Source organism: Aristolochia californica, unplaced genomic scaffold, assembly GCF_029961685.1.
Source record: "Aristolochia californica isolate CCGP_79_NKW_82.1479 unplaced genomic scaffold, dmAriCali1.0.hap1 SCAF_5, whole genome shotgun sequence".
NCBI classification, from domain to species: Eukaryota; Viridiplantae; Streptophyta; class Magnoliopsida; order Piperales; family Aristolochiaceae; genus Aristolochia; species Aristolochia californica.
Genome location: NW_027182214.1, coordinates 3,793,784 through 3,817,895, shown reverse-complemented (window position 1 = coordinate 3,817,895; position 24,112 = coordinate 3,793,784). Strand labels below are relative to the sequence as shown.

General features: G+C 40.9%; 1 protein-coding gene across 3 annotated transcripts in view; it reads left to right on the top strand.

Annotated features, from left to right (window-relative positions):
* Window positions 1–24,112, top strand: part of LOC137966324 (uncharacterized) — a 58,601-nt gene that overhangs the window by 12,342 nt on the left and 22,147 nt on the right. For 2 of the 3 annotated variants that reach the window (XM_068812907.1, XM_068812906.1), the window contains exons 3-6: window positions 10,725–10,775; window positions 21,563–22,093; window positions 22,741–22,998; window positions 23,255–23,320. In XM_068812907.1, coding sequence (XP_068669008.1) covers window positions 10,725–10,775; window positions 21,563–22,093; window positions 22,741–22,998; window positions 23,255–23,320 — 906 coding nt within the window. Of the gene's footprint in view, window positions 1–6,568; window positions 6,777–10,724; window positions 10,776–21,562; window positions 22,094–22,740; window positions 22,999–23,254; window positions 23,321–24,112 lie in introns of those variants that run through there. The other variant, XM_068812908.1, reaches the window with a different exon arrangement.

Sequence of the window (24,112 nt, the reverse complement as noted above, 5' to 3'; positions counted from 1 at the left end):
AGATCGGTTGCCTTATCTACCTCAAGTCATGCATTGTGGGTTACCAAACTACTACCTCTCCCTCCTCCCTTGCTCGGTGTCCATTTCCCATTATTTTGAGCGCATCAAGAGAAGATTCCTTTGGAGGGGAGCGGATGGTGGCTTCAAGTATCACCTCGTGAATTGGAATGAGGTATGCAAACCAAAAGTAAATTGAGGATTGAGTATCCGCCTCACCAAAAGTATGAACCTGACCCTCCTCCTCAAGTCGGTATGGAAATTGAACATCTCCCCATGCGCCATTTGGAGGCCCATGGTCATTGCAAAGCTTAATTGATAGGCAAATTGGTGGACTAATGGTGGACCGCTTCACAAACTCTCCCCTATCTAGTGCTCTTTATTTCTTTTGGTCCCTACTTTTGCGGCTGCCTTGAGGTTCTTTGTTGGGATTGGCCCTAACATTCACTTTTGGAATGATTTGGTGGAGAGGCTTTGGACTTCTCAACGATTCCTACTCCTCTTTGCCATCCTTTAGCCTCCATTGCTGATTCGTGAGGGCCCAATGGTTGTTGGGATCTTCATCTCAGGCAGGGTCTCTATGATGTCAAAGCTAACAAAGTCTGCACCCTACTTGATGACCTTGTCTTAGTCAAAATCAGGAGCCATATTATGGATAAGCTTTTTTGGAGGCACGCTAACAGTGGTAAGTTCTCGGTCACTTCAACCTACCTCCAGATCTCTGGCTGGTCTTTGGATATTGGGCCACATAATGCTGCTATTGCTTGGCGACTCTTAGCGCACCACCCTATAAAAAAAAAAAAAAAAAAAAAAAAAAAAAAAGATCATGTTCTTCATATGGAGTGTCCTACACATCAGGTGTATGGTCACATCTACTTAACCTCATCAATCTCTAGCTTTGTCTCCCACTTGATCTCAGCTCTAACTATCAGCTGCTCCTTGGGATCTCCCTCCCACGTTTTGGAAAAATTCTCCTCTCTGCTTGTTTTGACCACATTCCTTGGGGTCTATGGCGGGAAAGTGTTAAGTTGGGTCTAAGGCCCATCCCAAAATGACTAGCCAACTTAGGAAACCTCTTTCCCAACTAATTAACTCAAGATCTTTGTACTCACTAATCCATGTGGGACTATTCCTTAACACTCCCCCTCACGTGTAGGCCCTTTTTTGTGGCTCTGCAAGTGGATAGTTTAGGTGTTGGCCCTCTTTTGTGGCTCTAAAAGTGGATAATTTTAGGTATAGGGCTTCATTTGTGGCTCTACAAGTGGATAGTTTAGGTGTAGGCCCTCTTTTTTGGCTCTACAAGTGGATAATTAGGTGTAGGCTCTCTTTTGTGGCTCTACAAGTAGATGGTTTAGTTATAGGCCCACATATGATTAACTGCTTTGATACCCAATGCCCATCCCAAAATGACTAGCCTCATCTTCAAAGTGCACTAATCCAAATTGCCCTTGGCTGCCAACAATTGAAATCGGGACAGTCGATTTCTTTAAAGAACTGATCGTATTAAGTTCATTCTGAATCAAAGCCAGGAGAGAAACACTCAAAGGAAAGTTCGAGGTCTTAGAAGGAAAGGGCTCATCACTAAAGATGTTAGACATCTCAAAGAGAGCACGCTATTGGGCAGTAAGTCTTGCTCTAAACCCATAACCAAGAAGCGCTTGAGTGGGACCACCACTAGGAAGTTCAGGTTGAACAAAAGCTGGAAGGAGCCCGTTCCTTTGGTAGGGCGCCTCAGAAAGATCAGCATTAATGCGCACGGCGAGAACACCGATACTTGGGTAGTTTTGATAGAGTGGCTGGGTTTTAGGTGATATCCTCCCAAACCAGCCAAAGGTGAGAGGTGTGGCAGTGTAAGCATGATCCCGCATGCGAAATCTTATATCACGGCCCGAAGGCAAGCGTGAGTTGCCAAATCCCGCAAGGTAGTGAGAAAGAAGTGTAGGAGGCTGCAGGGCGAGAGAGAAAACTTGTTCAACAAACCTCTCTTCCTCAGCTCACAATGAATCCATTTTGGATTTAAAGATGCAGCATGCAAGTGTAGGTTAAGACGCCACAATAATAAGCAAAAGCATATTTTGAAACACGACGATCATAACCTGAGGACAAAGCTGAGGCAAAAGATTGTCTAACAGAGACGATTTGGGGAAGGATTTCAGGACCGGAATAGACGTATTCTATATTAGGCATTGGCTGTAGCTCACTCCTAGCGAGACCGTCAACCCATAATGGATCATTACGCTCGGGGGTTGCGGTGGTCGACAAGTTTCTCGGACGAGGAGGGCGCTCAGCAGCGGCATTCGTCGCTGCCTGGCGAGGAGGGCCAAGGTTGACGTCAGCGTTACACTGAACCTGACTGCTGCCACCACCACCACGGTTACACCGATTGTTCCCCCCTCTATCGTGACCACAACGATTAGGAACATTTGTAGTAGGGTCGGGCTGCAGAAATTTTGCCAATTTATCAGCCAAAGGATTGGTTGATCTAGGAATGAAATTCCAATTACAATGAATAGATGACACAATGTCAGCAATACATTCAGTGATAGGCCAGTGGCGCCAAAGAGGGGAGCTATCTTTTGAACACCAGCTGATGACAATCTTTGAGTCTCCTTCAATAAGCCAGCTTGCCATGGAGACATTTCTTGAAGATTCAGAGGCCGAATAAAAAAGTATTCACTTCAACAGTATTTGAATCAACCATGCTCACCGACCCAACATAAGATAGAATAGGGTCTTCATTGCTATCTCTGAAAACACCACTTGCTCCAGTCGGCCCAGGACAACCTAAAGCACTGCCATAAAAAAAGGAGTTTGTTGCAGGTGCAAAGGGGAGGATCCCAGGTGGCCATAATCGGAGTCTTGCAGGGGCCCGACATGTGAGTGATCAAACTCCAGTTTTCCCAAAGGGAACACCCGATAGAGAGGCAAACTCCTTCGTGGTATATAACCAGCTCAAGATAAGGCCCACTGCATGAGAAGCCGTATTGTCCGGGGTGTTAGTCTTGGAGTTGAATATCCGGTTATTTCTCTCGAGCCATAGGCACCATGGAACATGCGCAAGGTATGCCAAAAGAATTAACTTACCTAACCTAGGAAGGCGGATCCCCATAACCATCTCATAGGTGTTGAAGAGGTCCTGGTGTAGCCCCATTTGGAGTCCAATCTTCATCCAGACTTGCCAAGAAAACCCACAATGTAAGAGAACATGCTGAGCTGTCTCATCGCACACACCACAAAGGGGACATGTACGATCAGGGGCTATGTAGCATCTTTTATGGAGGTTGTCAGAGGTGAGGATTTGTTCCCTGATGGCTGTCCACACGAAAAATTTGATTTTACTAAGCACTGAGAGCTTCAATGCATGGTTTGCCTTGCGTTCATGCATACTGTAGTCTTTGCTTTCTGATATGAAAGTAGGCGGAAGCAACTGTGAATCGGCCATTAATACTGTGCAACCATGTCAATTTATCAACTGCATGCTCACAGATAATAGTGCTAGTGAGTTTGGAGAGTAGAGAGCAAAAATCCGAAGTTTTCTCATCATTTAGTCCCTGGAAAAATGGGAGACTCCGCGAATGTTCCCTCCAAGAATCAGCCCCTGAGTAAGAGAGGTTCCTGACCACCCTAGAGAGCCTCGAGAAGTCCTCAGAGAGGGGGCGGGGGACCGCATCATTCATTCGACCAGAAGGAGGGTCATTCTATTGCCTGTGTAAAAGTAAGTTGCATATCTGAATACTGGGAGGAGCTTTTGAACTAATTTCCATATCGGGGATAGGAGGCCAGTGGCGCCACCCGAAAATTGAAGGTAGAACTTGACCATATCTCTCCATAGGCTGTTATGCTTGACGTTGAAGTTCCAAGTCCATTTGAGCATAAGGACTATGTTCATTTCCTTTGTAGACCGGATGCCTAATCCACCCCTATTACGGGGCATGCAAATATCCCTCAAACTCAACAAATGATATCTAAAGGTGTCTTTTGATCCTTTACAGAGAAAGTGCCGACGGGTGGCATCAATCTTGAAGCAAACGGAGGCCAAACAGTGCATGAATGATAGCAGATAGTTTGGCAACCCTGCCAAACAAGGCTTGAGGAGAGTGAGACGCCCCGTTGTAGATAGAAGCTTATCCCTCTAAGTAGCTACTCTCTTCTCAAATTTCTCAATCAGGGGGTGTTAAGTTGTGGAACCTAATCAATGCCATATGCTGTGTCGGTACACGGATCGACCTTTGCGGTAAGGTCGCCGTGGGGGTTGGAAGGGGGGCGGGGAGCCCCCTTACCGGGGGTGTGGGGGCGAAGCCCCCACTCAGTCCACGATATATTGATTGCTGTTAAGGGTAGTTTGGAAATTTTACTCTTGTATCGCGGTTGCCCTAGTTTCCTCTTTATATTTGGGGCGCTGCTATTAGGGTTTTATCATCCGAGGAGCATCAGTTGCGGCCGAGAGAGGTTAGAGAAAAACAATACTTGTAAGTGTGTGCGATCTCTCTTGTAAACTATTTTATCTTCATAGTGAATTACTGCAACGGCGGAAGATGGGACGTAGTCTCACCTAGAGGCAAACCTGTATAAATCTTGTTGTATTTTTCGTGCTTGCTTTTTTTTATTCTTCCGTGATTATTATTATTGCTCTCTTTAGTTTGGAATTAGGGCATCTAATTCCTAACAAATGGTATCAAAGCTTTGGTTCGTGATTGAGAGCAATGGCTGGCGGAGAAGGATCGACACTTGGAATCAACAAGTTTGATGATATGGATTTTGCGTTATGGAGGATGGAGATTGAAGATTATCTTTACAGTAAAAAGTTGCACGCACTACTTCTGGATATGAGACCAGAAGGTATGAAAGATGATGAGTAGAATCTCCTCGATAGATAGGTGTTGGGAGTAGTCCAGTTAACACTGTCGAAGAACGTTTCTCACAACGTGGCATCGGAGAAAACCACATCGGAGAAAACGTTGCTCACAACGTGGCATCGGAGAAAACCACAACGGGGATGATGAAGATTCTGTCGGATATGTATGAGAAGCCTTCCACAAAAGTAATTGGTCTCACATTCCTTGATCTGCTAATTCGACAACAGATGTGCTCGCCAAATCGGGAGCAACCTTTCAATATCTTGTTGTTAGGGATATGCTCCTTGGTTTTTTGTAATTCTCTTTGTTAATATATACATCCCTTTAAAAAAAAAAGCCTTTCGCAAATAATAAGGTACATCTCATGAACAAACTCTTCAATTTAAAGATGAATAAAAATACATGTGGTATCACATTTGAATGAGTTTAGCACGATTGTAAATCAATTGACCTCCATTCAAATTAAATTTGATGATGAGGTTCGTGCTTTAATTCTTTCAGCGTTTCTACCAAATTGTTGGGAGCCTATGAGGGCTGCGGCCAGCAATTCTGTCAGCAACGAGAAGTTAATTTTTAATGATGTTCGGGATACCATTCTTGCAGAGGAAGTTTGTAGAAAGGACTCCGGCGAATCGTCGTCATCTAATTCTGCCCTAAGTGTCGATACTAGGGGCAGGAACTTCGAGAGGAATCCCAACAAGGGCAATGGTAGATGGAAGTCAAGGAATGGTAGAAGCAAGTCCAAATTCGGAAGGAATGTGAAATTCTGGAATTATGGCAAGTCATGTCACATAAAGAAGAACTGTAGAGTACTGAAGAAGGATGAAAAGAAAAGCGATGCTGCAAATGCGGTGACTGAAGAGGTACAATATGCTTTACTCTTGTCAGTTGATAGCCCTATTAACTCTTAGGTGTTAGATTTAGGAGTTGCTTTTGATACCACGACACACCACGAGATCATGGAGAACTATGTTGCTGGAGATCACGGGAAGGTGTATCTTGTTGATGGAGAACCTTTGGATATTGTTGGTATTGGTAATGTCAGTTTGAGGATGTCAAACGGGCTAGTATGGACAATTCACAAGGTGAGACAAGTACCAAAACTGATGCGTAATCTGATCTCAATAGGGCAACTTGATGATGAAAATCATTATGTGACTTTTAGCGGTGTTGCCTAGAAAGTCACTAAGGGAGCCATGGTTGTTGCACGAGGGGTTAAAACTTGAACTCTTTACATCACTTCTAGTTGCAGAGATACGGTTGTAGTTACCGATGCTGTTGCTGGTCCTGATTTGTGAGGACGGAATGAAAGTGCTTCAGTCCAAAGGGAAGCTATTAGGGTTGAAAATTGTAAACAAGAGTTTGTGTGAAGGCTGTATTTTCGGCAAACAAAAGAGGGTTAGCTTTTCTAAGGCTAGAAAGGAACAAAAGACTACAAAATTGGAGTTAGTTCACATAGATGTGTGGGGCCTTCAAGTGTTACTTCCCTCGTTGGTTTTAACCACTATGTGACATTTATTGATGATGCATGCAGAAAGGTATGGGTTTATTTCCTTAAAAAGAAATTTGATGTCTTTGATACATGCAAGAGATGAGAGTGGTTGGGAATGAGACAAATTTGAAGGTGAAGTGCTTGTAGTCAGATAATGGGGGAGAATACACGTATGATGATTTCAAGCGGTACTGTGCGGATAATGAAATCAAGATGAAGAAGACCATTCTTGGAAAACCTCAACAGAATGGTGTGGCAGAGAGGACGAATAGGACTTTGAACGAGCGTGCTAGGAGCCTGAGATTGCATTCAGGATTGTCAAAGATGTTCTGGTTTGAGGCTATTAACACTGCTGTCTATTTTTTATCAACCGAGGTCCCTCAACAACTTTGGATTGCAAAATACCAGAAAAGGCCTGGAGCGGCAAAGAGGTAAACCTTTCTTTCTTGAAAGTTTTTGGTTTTGTTTGTTATATTCATATTGATTTTGCTGTTAGAAATAAACTTGATTCTAAATCTAAGATATCTTTCTTTATTGGTTATGGTGGTACCGAGTTTTGTTATCGCTTTTGGGATGACCAAAGTCGTAAGGTTATCAGGAGCAAGGACATGATCTTCAATGAAGGTGCCCTGTATATAGACAAGTTGAGAACAGAGTCTGAGACCACAAGTGATGAAGCCAATAAGTCTGAAGTGATTCAATTGAGAGATCTTTCAGTTATTGAGACAGTGAATAGTGCTCAAGAAGACCAAGAAAATATACCCCTAGAAGTAAATCAGAACATTCCTGTGCCGAACTTAGTAGATTTGCCAGAACTAGCAAACCACCATAGAGGTGCTCCCTTGCACTGAATTATATTTTGTTGTCTGATAAAAGTGAACCAGAGAGTTATGAGGAAGTCTTGCAAGTTGATGAATCAACCAAGTGGGAGTTGGCCATGCGGGATGAGATGGGTTCACTGTTATCCAATAAGACAAGGCAGTTGACCGAGTTACCAAAATAGAAAAAGGCCTTGCATAATCAATAGGTGTACCGAATAAAAGACGAACATGATGATAGCAAACGGTACAAGGCAAACTGGTGGTAAAGGGCTTACAACAAAAAGAAGGCATTGACTACACTGAGATTTTCTTTCCAGTAGTAAAATTGACTACTATTAGAACAATTCTTGGACTAGTTGCAAATGAAGACTTGCGCTTAGAGCAGTTGGATGTAGAGACAACATTTCTTCATGGTGATTTGGAGGAAGAAATTTACATGATGCAACCACAAGGTTTCAAATCTCAAGGAAATGAAAAAATCGTGTGCAAACTTCAAAAGAGTTTGTATGGTCTTAAACAAGCTCCAAGATAATGGTTTCTCTAGGTTACAGATGGATCATTGGTGTTATGTGAAATTTTTTGATGACTCCTACATCATTCTACTGCTATATGTTGATGACATGTTGATTCAAAAAAAAAAAAAAACAGGTGCTTGCAAATTGGACATAGGTAAGTTGAAAAGGAAGTTGTCCAACAAGTTTGCAATGAAGAGTTTGGGTGCTGCAAAACAAATCCTTGGGATGAGGATTACTAGAGATATTGATGTCTTGAAACTGTCACAAGAAGAATATGTGATGAAGGTGTTGAGTAGGTTCAACATGAGCAATGCAAAACTAGTGAGTACTCATTTGGCTAGTCACTTTAGGCTATCTAAGGAGCAGGAGTGAGCCTAGACGGCTAATGTGCCTTATGCTTATGCTATTGGCAGTCTCATGAATGCTATGGTGTGTACTAGACCAAACATAGCTCATGCAGTGGGAGTTGTGAGCAGATATATGAGTAATCCGGGTAAACAACATTCAGAAGCAGTGAAATGAATTTTCAGGTATTTGAGAGGCACTACAGATTCATCCTTGTGTTTCAGAAAGTCAAATTTGTGATTGCAGGGTTATGTAGATGCTGACATGGCTGGAGACATTGATGGTAGGAAGAGTACCACTGGATATATATTCACATTGGGTGGTACAACAGTTAGGTGGGTCTCTATGTTGCAGAAGATAGTTGCTCTTTCCACTACTGAGGCATAATATGTTGCTGTGACCGAAGCCTGCAAAGAGATTATATGGTTGCAGTCTTTCTAGGAAGAACTAGGTTTCAAGCGTGGGAGGAATGTGTTGTATTGTGACAGTCAGAGTGCTATTCATTTTGCAAAGAATCTTATTAATCATGCTAGAACAAAACACATATAGGTGCGTTATCACTTCATCAGATCGGCTCTGGAGGATGGAGTCTTAGCACTTGAGAAAATTCAAGGAAGTCAGAATCTGGATGATATGCTGACAAAGACTGTTACGATTGAGAAACTGAAGTTGTGTGCAACTTCAGTTGGATTTCTTTTTAAGTTGTGGAGCCTAATCAATGTCTTATGCTGATTTTCTCTTTATATATGGGGATTTCACACTTATAATCCGATTGCCCTAATTTTCTCTTTATATATGGGGGCACCCTTTTTATGGTTTTATCACCTTGACGATCATCATCACTAAGAAGGAGCTAGAGTTGCAACCCGAGAGAGGTTAGAGAAAGCACTTGTAAGTGTGTGCGATTTCTCTTGTAAACTATTTCATCTTTATAGTGGATTACTGCAACGATAGAAGACAGGACGTAGTTTCACCTTGAGGCGAACCTATCTTGTTGTTTGTTTTTCGTGTTTTCTTTTCTTCCGCGATTATTATTATTGCCCTCGTTAGTTTGGAATTAGGGCATCTAATTCCTAACACTTCTCTCTGAGGATTGAGAAGCTATTGCTGTTGCAGAGGAGATATTGATGATGGATTAGTCTCCAAGTGGGAGATTGTTAAGTTGTGGAGCCTAATAAACGCCCTATGCTGAGTCGGTACGTGGATCGACCTTCACGTTAAGGTTGCCATGGGGGTTGGAAGGGGGGCAGAGCCCTTGCCCGGTCCACGATATATTAACTGCTGTTTCATTAAGGGCAGTTTAGGAATTTTACTCTTGTATCGCGGTTGCCCTAGTTTCCTCTGTATATTTGGGGCGCCTCTATTAGGGTTTTATTATCCGAGGACCATCAGTTGCAGCCGAGAGAGGTTAGAGAAAAACAACACCTGTAAGTGTGTGAGATCTTTCTTGTAAACTATTTCATTTTCATAGTGGATTACTGCAACGGTGGAAGACAGGACATAGTCTCACGTTGAGGCGAACTTGTATATATCTTGTTGTCTTATTCGTGCTTGTTTTTTCCTTCTTCTGCGTTTATTATTATTGCTCTCGTTAGTTTGGAATTAGGGCGTCTAAATCCTAATAGGGGGACCAAAGCAACGCCGAAGGCCGAGAGTCAAAAAATGGGAGTCTCAGATATGTAACTGGCAAATTTTCCAAATAGTATCCCAAGTAGTCAGCCATACCCCGAAGCACAGATGAGTCGATGTGGTAGCCTAGGAGAGTGGTTTTCTTCCAGTTGATGTTCTTACCAAAAGCCAATTCAAATAATCCAAAATAGCATGCAACTTCCTGATCTAATCCATAGTACCAACCCCAAAACAAATGGTATCATCTGCAAACTGAAGGATCAATATATCAAAGGCTGCATAGTCTGTCGTGGGGAGGAGCCATCCGAAGTTCTTGGCCTAATAGTTCAAGGTGGAGAGATATTCTACCACCACATTGAAAAGCAAGGGGGAAAGGAGGTCTCCCTGTCTGATTCCCCTGGATCCCGTAAAATACCTGCAAACCGTTCCGTTGAGGAGAACGGAGTAGCTCGCAAAGGAGATGCAACTTTGGATCCAAAAGCGCTATTTTTTCCCAAATCCCATCTTCCCCAAGAGGATGTCCAAAAACTTCCAATTAACTCTGTCGAAAGCTTTCTCGAAATCAAGCTTGAGGATGAATTTAGGGAGCTTTGAAACCTTAAAATGGTGGATGAGCTTGTGACATGCCATGGCCGAATCTAATATGTTCCTTCCCTTGATAAAAACATTCTGGCCATGATGCATGGCTATAGGGAGAACCGCCCTGAGGCGATTAGCAAGGAGGCCAATGTCTATAATGTGTAGGGTTTGACCATAGGCAATCATATTTTGAGCTCCATTTATTTCGTTATTTTGGAAATGATGTCTTATTACACTTAAAAAGACCAATAATTGAGAGACAAAGAAATGTTAAGGTATTTTTACTGATCTATGTTTTAAACCACTCGTGTACATATTCCGTGTTTTTCTTATTTAAAAGTGCTTGAATTTTGGTTGCTGCTAATATATGTAGCCATTCAGTAATTGCCCTGTATTTTTTTTATGTCTTTATTTTCTAGTTTTGCCATTATTTTATAATACCAAACAAGAAGTCTGCCAATTTCTAATACTTACTTTTTGTTTGCACCAGCCCAGCAGTTGTTGCGAGGTGTGTGGCACTTCTCAAAAGATATCTTCTTCGGTAAGTACCTCTCTCTCTCTCTCGAGGCACTATTTAGTAATTTTTCCTCTCTTGACTTTTATCTATCTTTATTTTAATTTTTCTTTGCTACTTTGAGGGCTGGCTTGAAACATCCGACTTCTGCCATGTAATGTCTGTACTCTTTTTCCTCTCTTTATGAAGTTTGAAGAAAAAAAAAATCTCTATGGGGGAGCAATTTTCTATAATCCATGAGATAACAATGGGGGGATTTCCCCCAACAATGCATGGGCAGAAGTGCTCTAATTTCTACTTCAACTGAACTGGCATTTCCAATCTTTGTTGTACAACTCAGCAAGTTGACTTGCCTTTGGAGGAAGGTGAGTTCAGTCGAAGGTGGAATTTCCCCTTCTATTTTGGGCGATCCCCCTCAATTGTCCTGAGTCTAGCCTTGAACTTAGGTAACCTGACCCGATTCAGGGCAATTCGACTTGGATTTCTGGGTGGCTGAGTCGGAGAACCTTGATTCCAATTGGGCTAGAGAGCGCAAGAAGGAAGGAGCGTTCATTAATTTGGATCACTCCCTACGCTAGATAGCCCTGGGTTTTTAAATCACCTATTGGGAGGAGGGGGTTGTGCGACCAAGCTCCATATGCTGGTCAGGCACTTATTTTTTATTTTTACTTTTTAACTGGATGCTGCAGTTTACTCTTTAGGACAGAAGTTTAGGAAAGACACTCGTGATGGCTTTTATCTGTATTGCGAACTTTAAAGAGATCCTGTCTTCTGGCTGTATTACAAATCCAGATTTAATCCTCACTCCAAGAGGCTTTTGGCTGTTCTGCTCTTGAAGCACCTTATTGGGACTCAATTTTTGCTGTTCAAGCCATGCTTTCTAGAAACATCATATGATTGTTAGGCCTAAAGAAAAGTCCCTTTCCTGGTGCCCATTTCAAATATCTCAAAAATCTTTGTGCAACTTCTAAGTGTATTTTGCGAGGACACTCCATAACTCACTACACTTGTTGCAAAGAAATCTCAGGTCTAGTAACTGTTGCATAAATTAACTTGCCTACTAACCCCCAATACTGTGTTATGTCACTTAATTCAGTACTTTGATCATGAAGATTATGTCCCACTTCCTTTGGGGTATCAAATGGCTTGGATCCCAACAAACCGTACTCTTGAAGCATATCTGTTATATATTTACGTTGTGTCATTATAACTCTTTTACTTTTCGCCACTTCAATGCACAAAAAATATTTCAATGCTCCCAAATCTTGAATTTGAAAATATCACTCCCAGATAATATAATATCATCTACATAAAGAAATAGCACCACAATTCCAAAGGACCTATTCATCATAAACAAGGGGTAATCACATTGACTCCTCGAGAATCCCATAAACATCACAACTTGGGCTGAATTTTTCAACCAAGCACGCGGACTCCGTTTCTACCCATAAATCAGCTTCTTGACTTTGCATACTCTATGTGTCCCCCATTGAGCTACATATTCCGGAGGTTGCTTCATATACACCTCTTCTTCCAGATCACTATATAAGAAGACACTTTTAATGTCCACCCGACATAGAGACCACCCTTGATTCACTGCAACTGAGATCAAAATACGAATAGACGATGAACGACCGAGCTTTACATACCCCTTTGCAATGAATCGAGCTTTATATCAGTCAATAGAACCGTCCACATTATACTTGAGAGTATAAACCCAGTGGTAACCAAGAACCTTGGCTCTTGATGGCAAATCACATAGTTGCCCAGTGCCCCGATCTATCAAAGCCTCCATTTCAACATCCATAACTTGCTTCCAATGAGGAGACGAGAGAACCTCCTGCTCTGAAGAAGGGATAGTGCAGTTAGAGATGGACAAAACAAACTTTTTATAGGAGTCATATAAGGAACAAAAAGACACAATGAGATAAAGGATATCGGGTACCTTTCCTGACACCCTTCCTGAGTGCAATAAGAAGGTGTAGATCATTACCTCCAGGATCGTTACCTCTTGCTCTAACTTTCCTGAGTTGACTACTAGTGAAGGAGACTTTCTAACTAAATAGTTTCTCAAATGAAACTTTTCTTATTGGATTGAAGGCAAACCAACAAAGTACTAAAAGTACTAACAAACATGTTGACTTGCCCTAAATAAAAAGTAATCAAACTTAGTAGTTTCCTAAAACTAAACTTTTATATAAATAGCTGTATTTTAGTCTTCTTTTTTCCTTTTCTTCTTCCTTCTTTTGTATATTTTCAATTGTTTTGTATGGCTTTCTTCTGTTACATTTGAGCCATGTACTACATCATTCACCCTCTCTTGGAAAGAACTTGAGCTCGAGTTCTTCATGTCAACTTCATGCACTATAATATGGTGATCGATGTTTGATGTTTAATATATATCTATTCGATAACTCCATTTCAGCTTGTCGTCCTTTGTGCTGGCTAGTGGAAACATGACCAATAATTATCTTTTCTTTGTTAATTTCCTTCTCAAAGTCTGTTTGAGAGAGGCATAGAATAGGTTTAGACTTTTCATTCCTTTGGCCTGTAGCTGGCAATTGGGGAAGTTTTCTCCTAGTTGATAAGCAAGGAGTAAGTGTTTCTCTTGCCATTTCCTATTGTCTTTCTATCATGCTACCATGGTCTTCCAAGTAAAAGATGGCTTGTATCCATAAGAAACAATGTTGCATGTTATATTGTTCTTATATTTGTCTCCAATGTCAAAACTAATAAATTGATGTTTTGAAACAGGCATCTTATTCTTCTTTTGACCAGTTGATTTGGTATAATTTTTTATTTTTATTTTTTGATGAATGATGTGTATATTGATAAAAAGGAGAAGAAAAATTACAAACCTAGGTCCAGGGGCCTGACTCCACAATAAAGTGTTGGAGAGAAATGCCAGCCTTGGCCTGGTTGTCTGCCAGATGATTAGCAATGCGGGGAATGTGATTCCATTTACAGCTTAAATGGGAAATAAATTACATATTTCGTTGAACATATCCCAATGTCTCCATGGGGGTCTGACGGAGTTTGCGTACCAATTGATAACTACTTTTGAGTCGCCTTCAATACAAAGAGGACCAGGGAGGTGGCTAGAGAAAATTTTCAGCCCGTGCAGCAGTCCTGAAAGTTTTGCTGTGGTAGAATCGGAGTTGTCAAGGGGGCTTGCATAAGAGAAGAGGAGGTCACCAGTTGCATTGTGGATAACACCACCGAACCCTGTTGGACCCGGACAACCGATAACACTTCCATCAAAGTTGAGCTTTATATGCCCAGGAGGAGGGAGGACCCATATAGCCATGGTTGGGGGGGAGAAGTCAGAGATAGACTAGCGATTGTCTGCCAATTTCCCCTGGAGTTTGAATCACTGAAGTTTCTGAATTCTTTTTTATTTAGGAGCCAAATAGATACTTGGCTAGTGATTTGCTCTGTCAGAACCTCAAAAGAAGAGGTTTTGAATTTGAATTTCCTCCTGTTACGTTCTTTCCAGAGTGCCCAAATGATATGACCAATACAACAAGATATAATCATTTTGCCTGTCTTTGGGAGTTTGGAGTCAATGAGTGAGAGGACAGTGTCTGTTGAGTTTCCCGAGGCATAGTATTGGAGGCCAATTTTATTTAGAAGGGATGTCCAGACCAGATGGGCAAACTGGCATGATAGGAGAATGTGGGTTGCCGTTTCTGGGGCATTTTTACAGAAGGGGTAGAGAGGGTCCAGGATATGGGTGGCCCGACAGCTTGAGGAATCAGAAGTTAGATTTTTTTCTTGCATGCAGTCCAGATGAAGAATTTGGCACGTGGAGTGGCAAGGAGGTCCCATGCATAGTTCGCAGGGTGCTTTGGGTGTGCTGTGGAGTAGTTGCTTAGGAATTTGTATGTAGAGGATGTGGAGAAAGATCCTTTTGGACATGGAGTCCATATTAAAGTGTCACCTGAGTTATTTGGCTTTCTGATTGGGAGGCTGTGAAGGAGTTCAGAGGCAAGAAGACCTTCAGGATCTGAGAGGCCCCTTCTAAGGTTTAAGTTCCAGTCCCTATTATCTAACCAGATGTCAGAGATAAAGACCTCCAAGTTACCTGAGAGGCCAGAGATTTCTTGGAATCTATTTTTGAGGGGGGATTGGCTAGACCTCCAATCATTCCAGAATTTTGTTGAAGCTCCATTTCCAATGTAACATTTTACTGCAATTTTGAATTTGGGGAGGAGTAACAATTTTTTTTTCCAGGCAGGTGAGAGTGAGTAAACTCGCCCCCCCTCCGTCCACCAACCAGAGTGGAAATGTGCTTTTTCCGCAACGAAGGTTCTCCAAATTAAAGCAGGTTGCATATTGAATTTCCAGATCTATTTGAGGAGAAGAGCAGAGTTTGTGGTGGTGATATCCTGGATACCCAGCCCACCCGTGGCTTTTGGTTTGCACACTTCCTTCCATTTAACGAGATGGTATTTTTTTCCCCGTTTGGGCCACCCAAAGGAATCGTCTCTTTAGAACCTCAATTCTGTTTTTGACTGAAGCTGGGCAGTGGAACATAGATAAAAAATAGTTGGGAATTCCCTGCAGACAAGGTTTGATTAGAACTAGTTTACCTGCTTTTGAAAGGAGTTTTCCCCGCCAGGAGGCAAGCCACCCTTCCAAGCGCTTGATGACAGGGTGCCTAGAAGCCTGAGGGGTGGGGGGGGGGGGGGGGGGGGTCAAGGGGAACCCTAGATAAGATCCAACAGATGATTCAATGTTGCAACCAAGATATCTTGCCATTGAACTATGTAAACCAGGCTCAATGTTGTAACCCGAGATAGATGATTTCCCCCAGCTGATTTGTTACCTAGATGAGATTTCAAATAAACTAAGCAGGGCACTTAAATTGTGAATTTGGCTGATGGAACCATCATAGAAAAGAATTGTGTCATCCACATATTGAAGGAGGCTAACATCAAGTGCAAGGTCTGGGAAAATAGATTTTAGCAAACTTGTCGTTTTAGCCAGACGGACCATGGCGGCCAAATGCTCACCAATGAGAGTGAACAGAAAGGGGGATAGAGGATCCCCCTGCCTGATTCCCCTAGAACCCTTAAAAATATCCGCAAGGTTTGCCATTTACAAGGACAAAGTAGGAGGCATTAGAAATACAGCTTCTCATCTAGAATCTCCAATGGTTGGGAAAGCCCATCTCGCCAAGGATGAGGTCAACCAACTTCCAATTGACCCTGTCAAAAGCCTTTTCGAAATCAAGCTTAATTACCATTCGTGGATTGTTCGATTTTTTGAAAGAGTGAAGGATTACATGCGCTGCCATAGACGAGTCTAGGATGTTTTGGCCAGCAATAAAAGCACTTTGACAAGGACTGATAACACTGGGGAGAACAGACTTAAAGCACTTGGCCAGAATACGGGCTAGGATTTTGTAGGAGCTTGTGGTGAGACTAATGGGTCTATAATCTTGGGCCAGAGTAGAGATGGATTTTTTTGGGACAAGAGCAATGAAGGAGGCACCAATGGATTTGTAGGTGATACCTACTTGATGAAAGTTATTGACAAAATCGTGCACATCGCTTTTGATAATGTCCCAAGACTGACGGTAAAATTCTCCATTGAAGCCATCCGGACCAGGGGCTCTATCCCTTGGCATTCCGAGGGCGGCTTCATCAATTTCATCTGGGGAGAAAGGTTTTTCCAACTGTGCAGCATCAGATGCAGAGATCCTATAGAATTTGATCTGGTCCAGGATAGGGCAGTTGAAATTCTCCTGTGTGTAAAGACCTAAAAAACTTTCACAAACTCATTAGCAATGGAGACACTAGCCGTACATTCCTTGCCATTGATGAGAAGGCAAGATATACGGTTAGTTTTGCTACGACCAGAGGCAATGACATGAAAAAACTTCGTGTTGCCATCCCCATCAGACAACCAGCGGAATCTGGCACGTTGCTTCCTGTGAATACTTTCACTTGTGAGCATTTTAGAGAGATCAGAGTTCAGGTTATTTTTACAAATGAGTTCGGGAGAAGTGAGAGACCTTTGCTCCTCCTGAAGATCCAACTCAGAGAGGCGTTGACGGATGGAGGTTTTTGCAGATGCAACAATAGCAGAGAGGTTGCGAGCCCAGGGCCTTATAACTGATTTGAGAGCTCTGACTTTTACATGGAACTTCCACCCTGGATTTGGGTGATGTGGTAGGTCTTCCCACCATTTCTTCAGATTCGGGACAAAGGAGTCCACCAAAAGCCAGGAGTTTTCGAATTGGAATGGAGAAAATCCCCATTTTGGGGGATGAGTGTTTATAAGGATAGGCCAATGGTCAGAGCTGATTTTGTTGAGGACCTGACCAACAGTATGTGGGAAGAGAAGCAGATGGGGGGATTTTGGCCATTGGACCAAGTAAATTGTTTTCCTGCTAGGGGAATTTCAAGGAACTCTAGACAACTAATTAGGTCTGAGAAAGCTCTTATTGTGGGGGTGATTCTTTTTGCAAGGGTTTTTTTTTTCGGAACAACGGAGGATGGCATTGAAATCCCCAGCCAGAAGCCAGGGGACACTCCATTGTTAAACTTTTGAAAATTTCATCCCAGAAAATGGATTGATCGCCATTCCCCGAAGCCCCGTAAATCCCCGCTAAAATCCATTCAGATCCTAGAGATCTGTCCCGGAAGCGAATGCAGAGGGAGAAGCGGCCCAGATAAGTGGATACGGCCCCAACTGAGTTTGGGTTCCAGATGACAAGAATGCCACCAGAGTGTCCAACCGCATCGATCACAGCCCACTCGGGGTCCGAATTAAACCATAGACTACGGGCCATAGAGATATCAAAACATTGCAGCTTTGTTTTTGTAAGTATTACAATATCAGGCTTACAATAAAAAAGAGTTGCTCTGATGGAGTCTCGCTGAGAGGGCGAGTTGATTCCCCCAACGTTCCAAGATAGGACAATCATGGCCAAGAGATTCTGCGAATATCCTCGTTTGAGTAGCAAAAGAGGCCATTATAGTACTTGGAGAATTCCCAACATAGCTCCAACATCTTCTCAAGCCGATGTGGGGAGACGAAGCCTGCCGAGTATTCCATTATCCACTTCAAGTGTACAATGAATTACACTTCAAGTGAATCACGTCAAGTCATTCGCTTAGACAAAAAACGGGTAATTTGGATTCCAACCTGTTTTGCGAATCAAACGATTGAAGCGCGCGTTGCTCCTTCCCCCCCCTCCCCCCTCGATCCTTCGGCCAGATTCCCCCCCCTCCGGTCGGCCTTCCTCCCTCTCCTCTCCCTCTTGACCTCCGTCGCAGAGCAAGGGAGGCTGAGCCTGCTTCTCTTCTCTTTCTACCTCCCCTCTTTTCTCCCCTCCACCCCCTGGGCTTCCTCCCTCTCCTCTCCCTCTCGACCTCCGTCGCTGAGCACGGGAGGCCAAGCCTCTCGGCTTCTCTTCTCCCTCTTCTCCTTCTCGGCGTACCGTCGGAGCGCCGCCTCTGTCGCCGTTGCCCGCTGGCCTGTTACTTCCGTCGCCGTCGCCGTAGTCTCCCGCCGCTGAGGAAGACGATGCGTGCCGTGAGGAAGATGATGGATTAATTTTTCCTAAGTTAGGAAATTTAGGAAAAATTAAACCATCGTCATAAAAATAATAATTTATATTTTTTATTTATAAAATAAATTTTTTTATTTATTTAATATATTTATTTTATAATTACTATATTAAATTAGTGATTTAATAGTCATAATTAAAATATTTTTAAAATAAATATTTGATAAATTGTTTTGGTTTAATTATCCCATTGCTATAATTAATTAAACCAATGGTTTTAAATTTTGTGACAATATATTATTAATTAATAATACATAAAAATATATATTATGTTATTGATAAATATATATATTTATTTATTATATATATTTTTATTATTGTATTAAATTAGTCTTTTTAATGTTAAAACATGTCTTATGTTATTAAAAAATAATTTATTTATTTATTATATTCGCTTCTGTAATTTTTATTTTTATTTATTTATTTTTAATAATTTATTCTTGGCACACGTAATTATTGTATTAATTTATAATAAACTCTAATCATTAAGTAATATAATATAGTTTTTCATTAATTAGGATATTAATATATATCTAATACAACACGTTACATCACTTATAAATGTAATAACTATGTTTATTTTGGTTAATTATCTGTTTAGGTATATGTTCTATTTAAGTATGTTATTAAAAGTTACTCATTCTTTTGTTTATATCATACTTTTCATTGGGGGCACTAACATTGGAATCTGTTTTCTAGTGCACTTGAACTTGTCTACACTAACACCCAAGGATGAGTTGAAGTTGAATCAATTCATTAAGATGAATTGAATTCTTCACTTCATTTCAAGTTCATTGTAGACTAACCCCCCCCCCCCCCCCAAAAAAAAAATGTCAAACTTCTTCGAAGGAAAGACCCCTTCCATAATTTGATCCTACAACTTTGGTGGAGAGTTTGTCTAATGATTTGGGTTTGGCAGGACTCGTTCACTATCTTCGAGAAGAAGGGCTGGCCATATTTTTCGGATCCAGATATAGTCGAAATCAGATATTTATGTAATGGATTGGATTCAGATATCCAACTACAAATAGTTCCTCATATATTCAGATTTCGGATATCTAATATGTGCAAATGGACCTAATCTCAAATTTCAGTATCCATAGTGAATCCTGTTCTTTTACAGCCTTAACTATCTTTAAGATTTTACTAAATTGACTGCTAATAAAGGCAACTTACTAAAGACTTTCCTTAAAGAAAACACTCCTAATTCGGACTGTAGGCAAACAGGAAACTACTAAAATTGGGAACATGCAGGCATTCCTGGATTGAAAGTACTAAAACATTTTCATAAAAAAAGTACTAAAACATAGTACTTTGTCCCAAATTGTAAATAGCTTTCTTTCAGTCTTCTTCTTTCCTTTTCTTCTTCTTCAATTGTTTTGAATGACTTTCTTCCACAATTGAGCCACGTAATACATCAGGAATGCAGGTCCTGAGGGAGGTGGTGGTGTTTTCTTTCATTTTATGGTCCAAGGTAGGAGGGGAGATGGTCAGCACTGCAGCTCAGAATGCCCTCAACCTCCCACATGAAATTGTCTTCATGATGTCATCGACTCGGGTTTTTCCCCAATTGAATTTCTGACCGGAGAAGGCTTCATATATGCCTAATAAGGCTTTAAGATTTTTGATCTGCTCGCTGACACAAACAGCAAGTTTTCTTATAAAATTCTTCTAAACAAGAATGTTCTATTTCCTCTCGCACTTAGTAGTTCCTCGTTTCCATTCTTGCCGAACTAGGTAAGATTTTCTCTTTTATCTTTCATCTTGTTTTAATGTCGAACTTGTATATTTTTTCTCTGATTTATTGAATATTCACACACTTTCCCTCAAAAAGAATGTCAAACTTCTTCGAAGGAAAGACCCCTTCAATAATTTGATCGTACAACTTTGGTGAAGAGTTTGACAAGACTGGTTCACTATCTTCGAGGAGAAGGGCTGGCCATATTTTTCGGATCCAGATATTGTCGAAATCGGATATTTATCTAATGGATTGGATTCAGATATCCAACTACGAATAGTTCCTCATATATTCAGATTTCGGATATCTGATATGTGCAAATGGACCAAATCTGGAATTTCAGTATCCATAGCGAATCCTGTTCTTTTACAGCCATAACTATCTTTAAGATTTTGCTAAATTGACTGCTAATAAAGGCAACTTACTAACTAAAGACTTTCCTAAAGAAAACTCTCCTAATTCGGACTGTAGGCAAACAGGAAACTACTAAAATTGGGAACATGCAGGCATTCCTGGATATAAAGTACTAAAATATTTTCATAAAAAAAAATTACTAAAACATAGTACTTTCCTAAATCAGTAACTGTCTCAAATTGTAAATAGCTTTCTTTCAGTCAGTCTTCTTCTTCTTTCCTTTTCTTCTTCTTCAATTGTTTTGGATGACTTTCTTCCACAATTGAGCCACGTAATACATCAGGAATGCAGGTCCCGAGGGAGGTGGTGGTGTTTTCTCGAACAGATTGTAGGTGTATATGCTGCTTCTTTTGGAGCTTGTGATTCCTTGAAGGCGACCTTCATTCTTTACTCTGTGGCTATAGGATATTTAGGTAGGACTACTTCTCTCCCCTCATTATCGAAGGAGATTCTCAAGTGGTCATTGGGTGGTTTTCTTTGAGAAAACCTCCTTGGCGATTTTGGTAACTTTATGAAGAACTTATCTCCCTATGTGATGGTGTTCAATTGGGGTGGTTGCATACTGCTAGAAGTGCAAGTGGCACTGATTCACCATCTACGAAAGGAGTTGTCTTGGCACATCTTCTGGAAAGTGATGCTTAAACGATTGATCCAAGATGATTTTTATTATTGTTGATTTGGTCATTTTTTAGTTGATTTTTTGTATCTGTTAACTGTTTTTCTTGTTCTATTAGCTAGCCACTTGAGTTGGCTTGCCTAGACTTGTAATCTTTTGTATTTTCCTCTCTGTAATGGATTTTCTCATTATTCACAAAAATAAGATAAAAATTTCTTTCATTTGCTTACTAAGAAAAAATGAAAAGATACAATTTTTTTTGATCCATCAGTAAAATGTTATGTAATACCAAAAAAGTGAAAGTGATATCAGTTTGTTCGTAACTTGACAGTTAGGGTATACCGTGTCCTCTGGTTTTTGCTGCTGGTTCATTTCTACTTAATCTTATGCTTTTGAGTTTCCTTTATTTGATAATTATGGATAAGGTCTTGGCATATTTCGTATCATGATATTGTCTGTTACTGCAGGTATGTTCCAAAGGAGCAGATACTACTGCAAATTGATTTGTTTTGTGTAAATTCAGTTGCCGAATGTGACTCTGCCGCGACTCGAAAAATACGTCCATGGTCAAAATCATCAAATCAAACTTCAGGTTCAGTGCCACCTGGAAATGCTACTTCTTCCTCTTTGCCAACTTCTACCTTTGCATCCGATGCACTTATTAAGTCTCTAAGTTATGTTCGATCACTTGTGGCCCGCCATATCCCTCGGCCATCCTTCCAAACAGCAGCATTTTCTGGGGCATCTACTACTTCTAAGCAGGCTCTGCCTTCATTGTCCTCTCTTCTTAGTAGATCCTTCAATTCCCAGCTGAAGCCTGGGGCTGTTAATAGCAGAGAGTCTCCTGAGGGCAAAGAAATTTCCGGTTCAACCGCTTTGAAATTATCAATTTGTGAAAGAAATGAGCAAGAAGATGTTAAGTACATGCGTTCTGATGTTCTTAAATGGTGGTGGTGTGAGGATGCCGAACAACAGTTATTGCCTGTCATGATGGAAAGGTAGTTTGCTCAACCTTTTTTTTCTTTCTTTAGAATATTTGGGATGCATTGTAAATTAGTCTAATGGGGAAAAGAGAAAAAGGAGAAACTTGAAAGCACTTTTCAACTTGGCATGTTTAAAAGCGTGTCTTACCCTTTTAAGCTTGTTAACCGGACTAATTCGACCCTCAAAAAGATATCAGTTCTTATTGCTGATAGTCAGATCACATATGATACTAGGCTTTCAGCTGCTGCCCTAGATTGTTGTCTTGTATTTTTTCTACTCTCTTCCTCATGATATTTCCATTATCTTCAAAAGAGATTGTCAGGTTATGAGCGATCATTATTGACACGAGTGATGGTCTACTCAGCAGGAAACTGTTGGAAACAGTAAATACCTCTTTCCAGTCAAGAGGTTAAAATTGTTCCTTTTCTTTTACCAATAAAATCATTCATTAGTTAGGGACCAGAATCTCATATTTTCTGGTGCTCAAGCTTATCTACAACGTTGATTGTTATAATCATGTAAATCTGAGCCCTAAGATATAGTCAGGATAATCTGAAGTACCTTAGCAAGTCTTTAATTTGTCACTGCTCCTAAACTTCTGGCCGGCATTGTAAGTGCATTTACTTCTATGACGAGACCACTGACTTGGCTATTAATCCAGGGATGGAGTTTCACAGGCCCAAGATGTTTGTCCACATAATTTTCTAGAGCATGGTGCTGCAGCTCTACTTGTTGGAGATATGGAGGCCAAAATGAAGGGCCAGCCACTGAAACTTCCTAATACTCCGGATGTCTCTGACTTTGATCAGCTTTTGCAGCCTTCAGCAGTCACAACGACCACTAATTTTGCCTTGGCTCCTTCTCATTTGAGGGCCATAACATCCTCTAAGCGCATAAAACCAAGTGCAGATCAAATTTGGCAAGTTCATGACTGAATATCCGTCCAGTTTATTATTCTATTTTATGTGTCTTGCTTCTGTTTATAGTTGCTAGATTTATTGTTTCATAGATTGTGCAAGAATGTAGATAGATGGTGGTGCAGGTTTGTGGACCTGCTGACACTACCTTAGAGTTCCTACATCTTGCTTCATATTGTAGACAATATGCAAGGGAGAATGTAACATTTTTTTATCTAAGTTTGATCTAAGGCTTACTATTATGCTTCTAATCTTCAGGAAGGATGTACCAGTGAGCACATTCCGTCCTCGTGCACGACCACTTTTTCAGTATCGATGTTATAGGTAAAACTTTGCATTATTGTTGGTTGTACATATTCTCCAACTGACTTACCTCTTTTTCGATATCAATGTTATAGGTACAAGTTTGCATCAGTGTTTAGGGTTGTACATATTCTCAAACTAACTGTATTTTTGGGAACAACAGTACTAGGTCTTCTTTTTGTAACAATGCGAATATGAGATTTCATTAAACAAGAGTGCAGGGTGAAACATGTTTCATGTACAAACTTTGGAGTTTGGCTAAGGAAAGACTGTTGATTTAGTTGTGTCTATAGATTTTCTCTCAAATTTGACGTTTCTAATCATAGAAAAAAAATTCCATTTAGCAATACGGAGAACATGGGAGAAGAATCTTCAGTAATGGTATCATCCAGTTTTTTAAGATACAGAATAGGCTTGTTCCTTGTAAAAAGCTTACATTGTTTTCTCTTATCTTATGAAAGAAGTGTTTGAGAAGATGAATTATAAAGGTTTGACTACGAAAGGAAGCACTGCTTTGTAAGAAAGGATGAGGGAGGCTGGAGAGCTGACCCTGATCTGTTAGAGTCGTATCCTTTTTGAAAGCTAGTATTTTTTCATCTTTTTAGACATGTTGGAAACGGTTTTACCAGAGAGAAGAACAGTGGAGACAGGCATTACAGTCTATTCCTGAGTTCCTATTATGGTGGCAGTACGAGGCTGCACATTACTTGTGTAAAATATAGTGTCTGCTTTTTTTTTTTTTTTTTTTTTTTTTTTTTTTTTTTTTTAGGGTAGAGTGTGAATTTAATTCAAAAAAGAGGAGAGATGCACCTT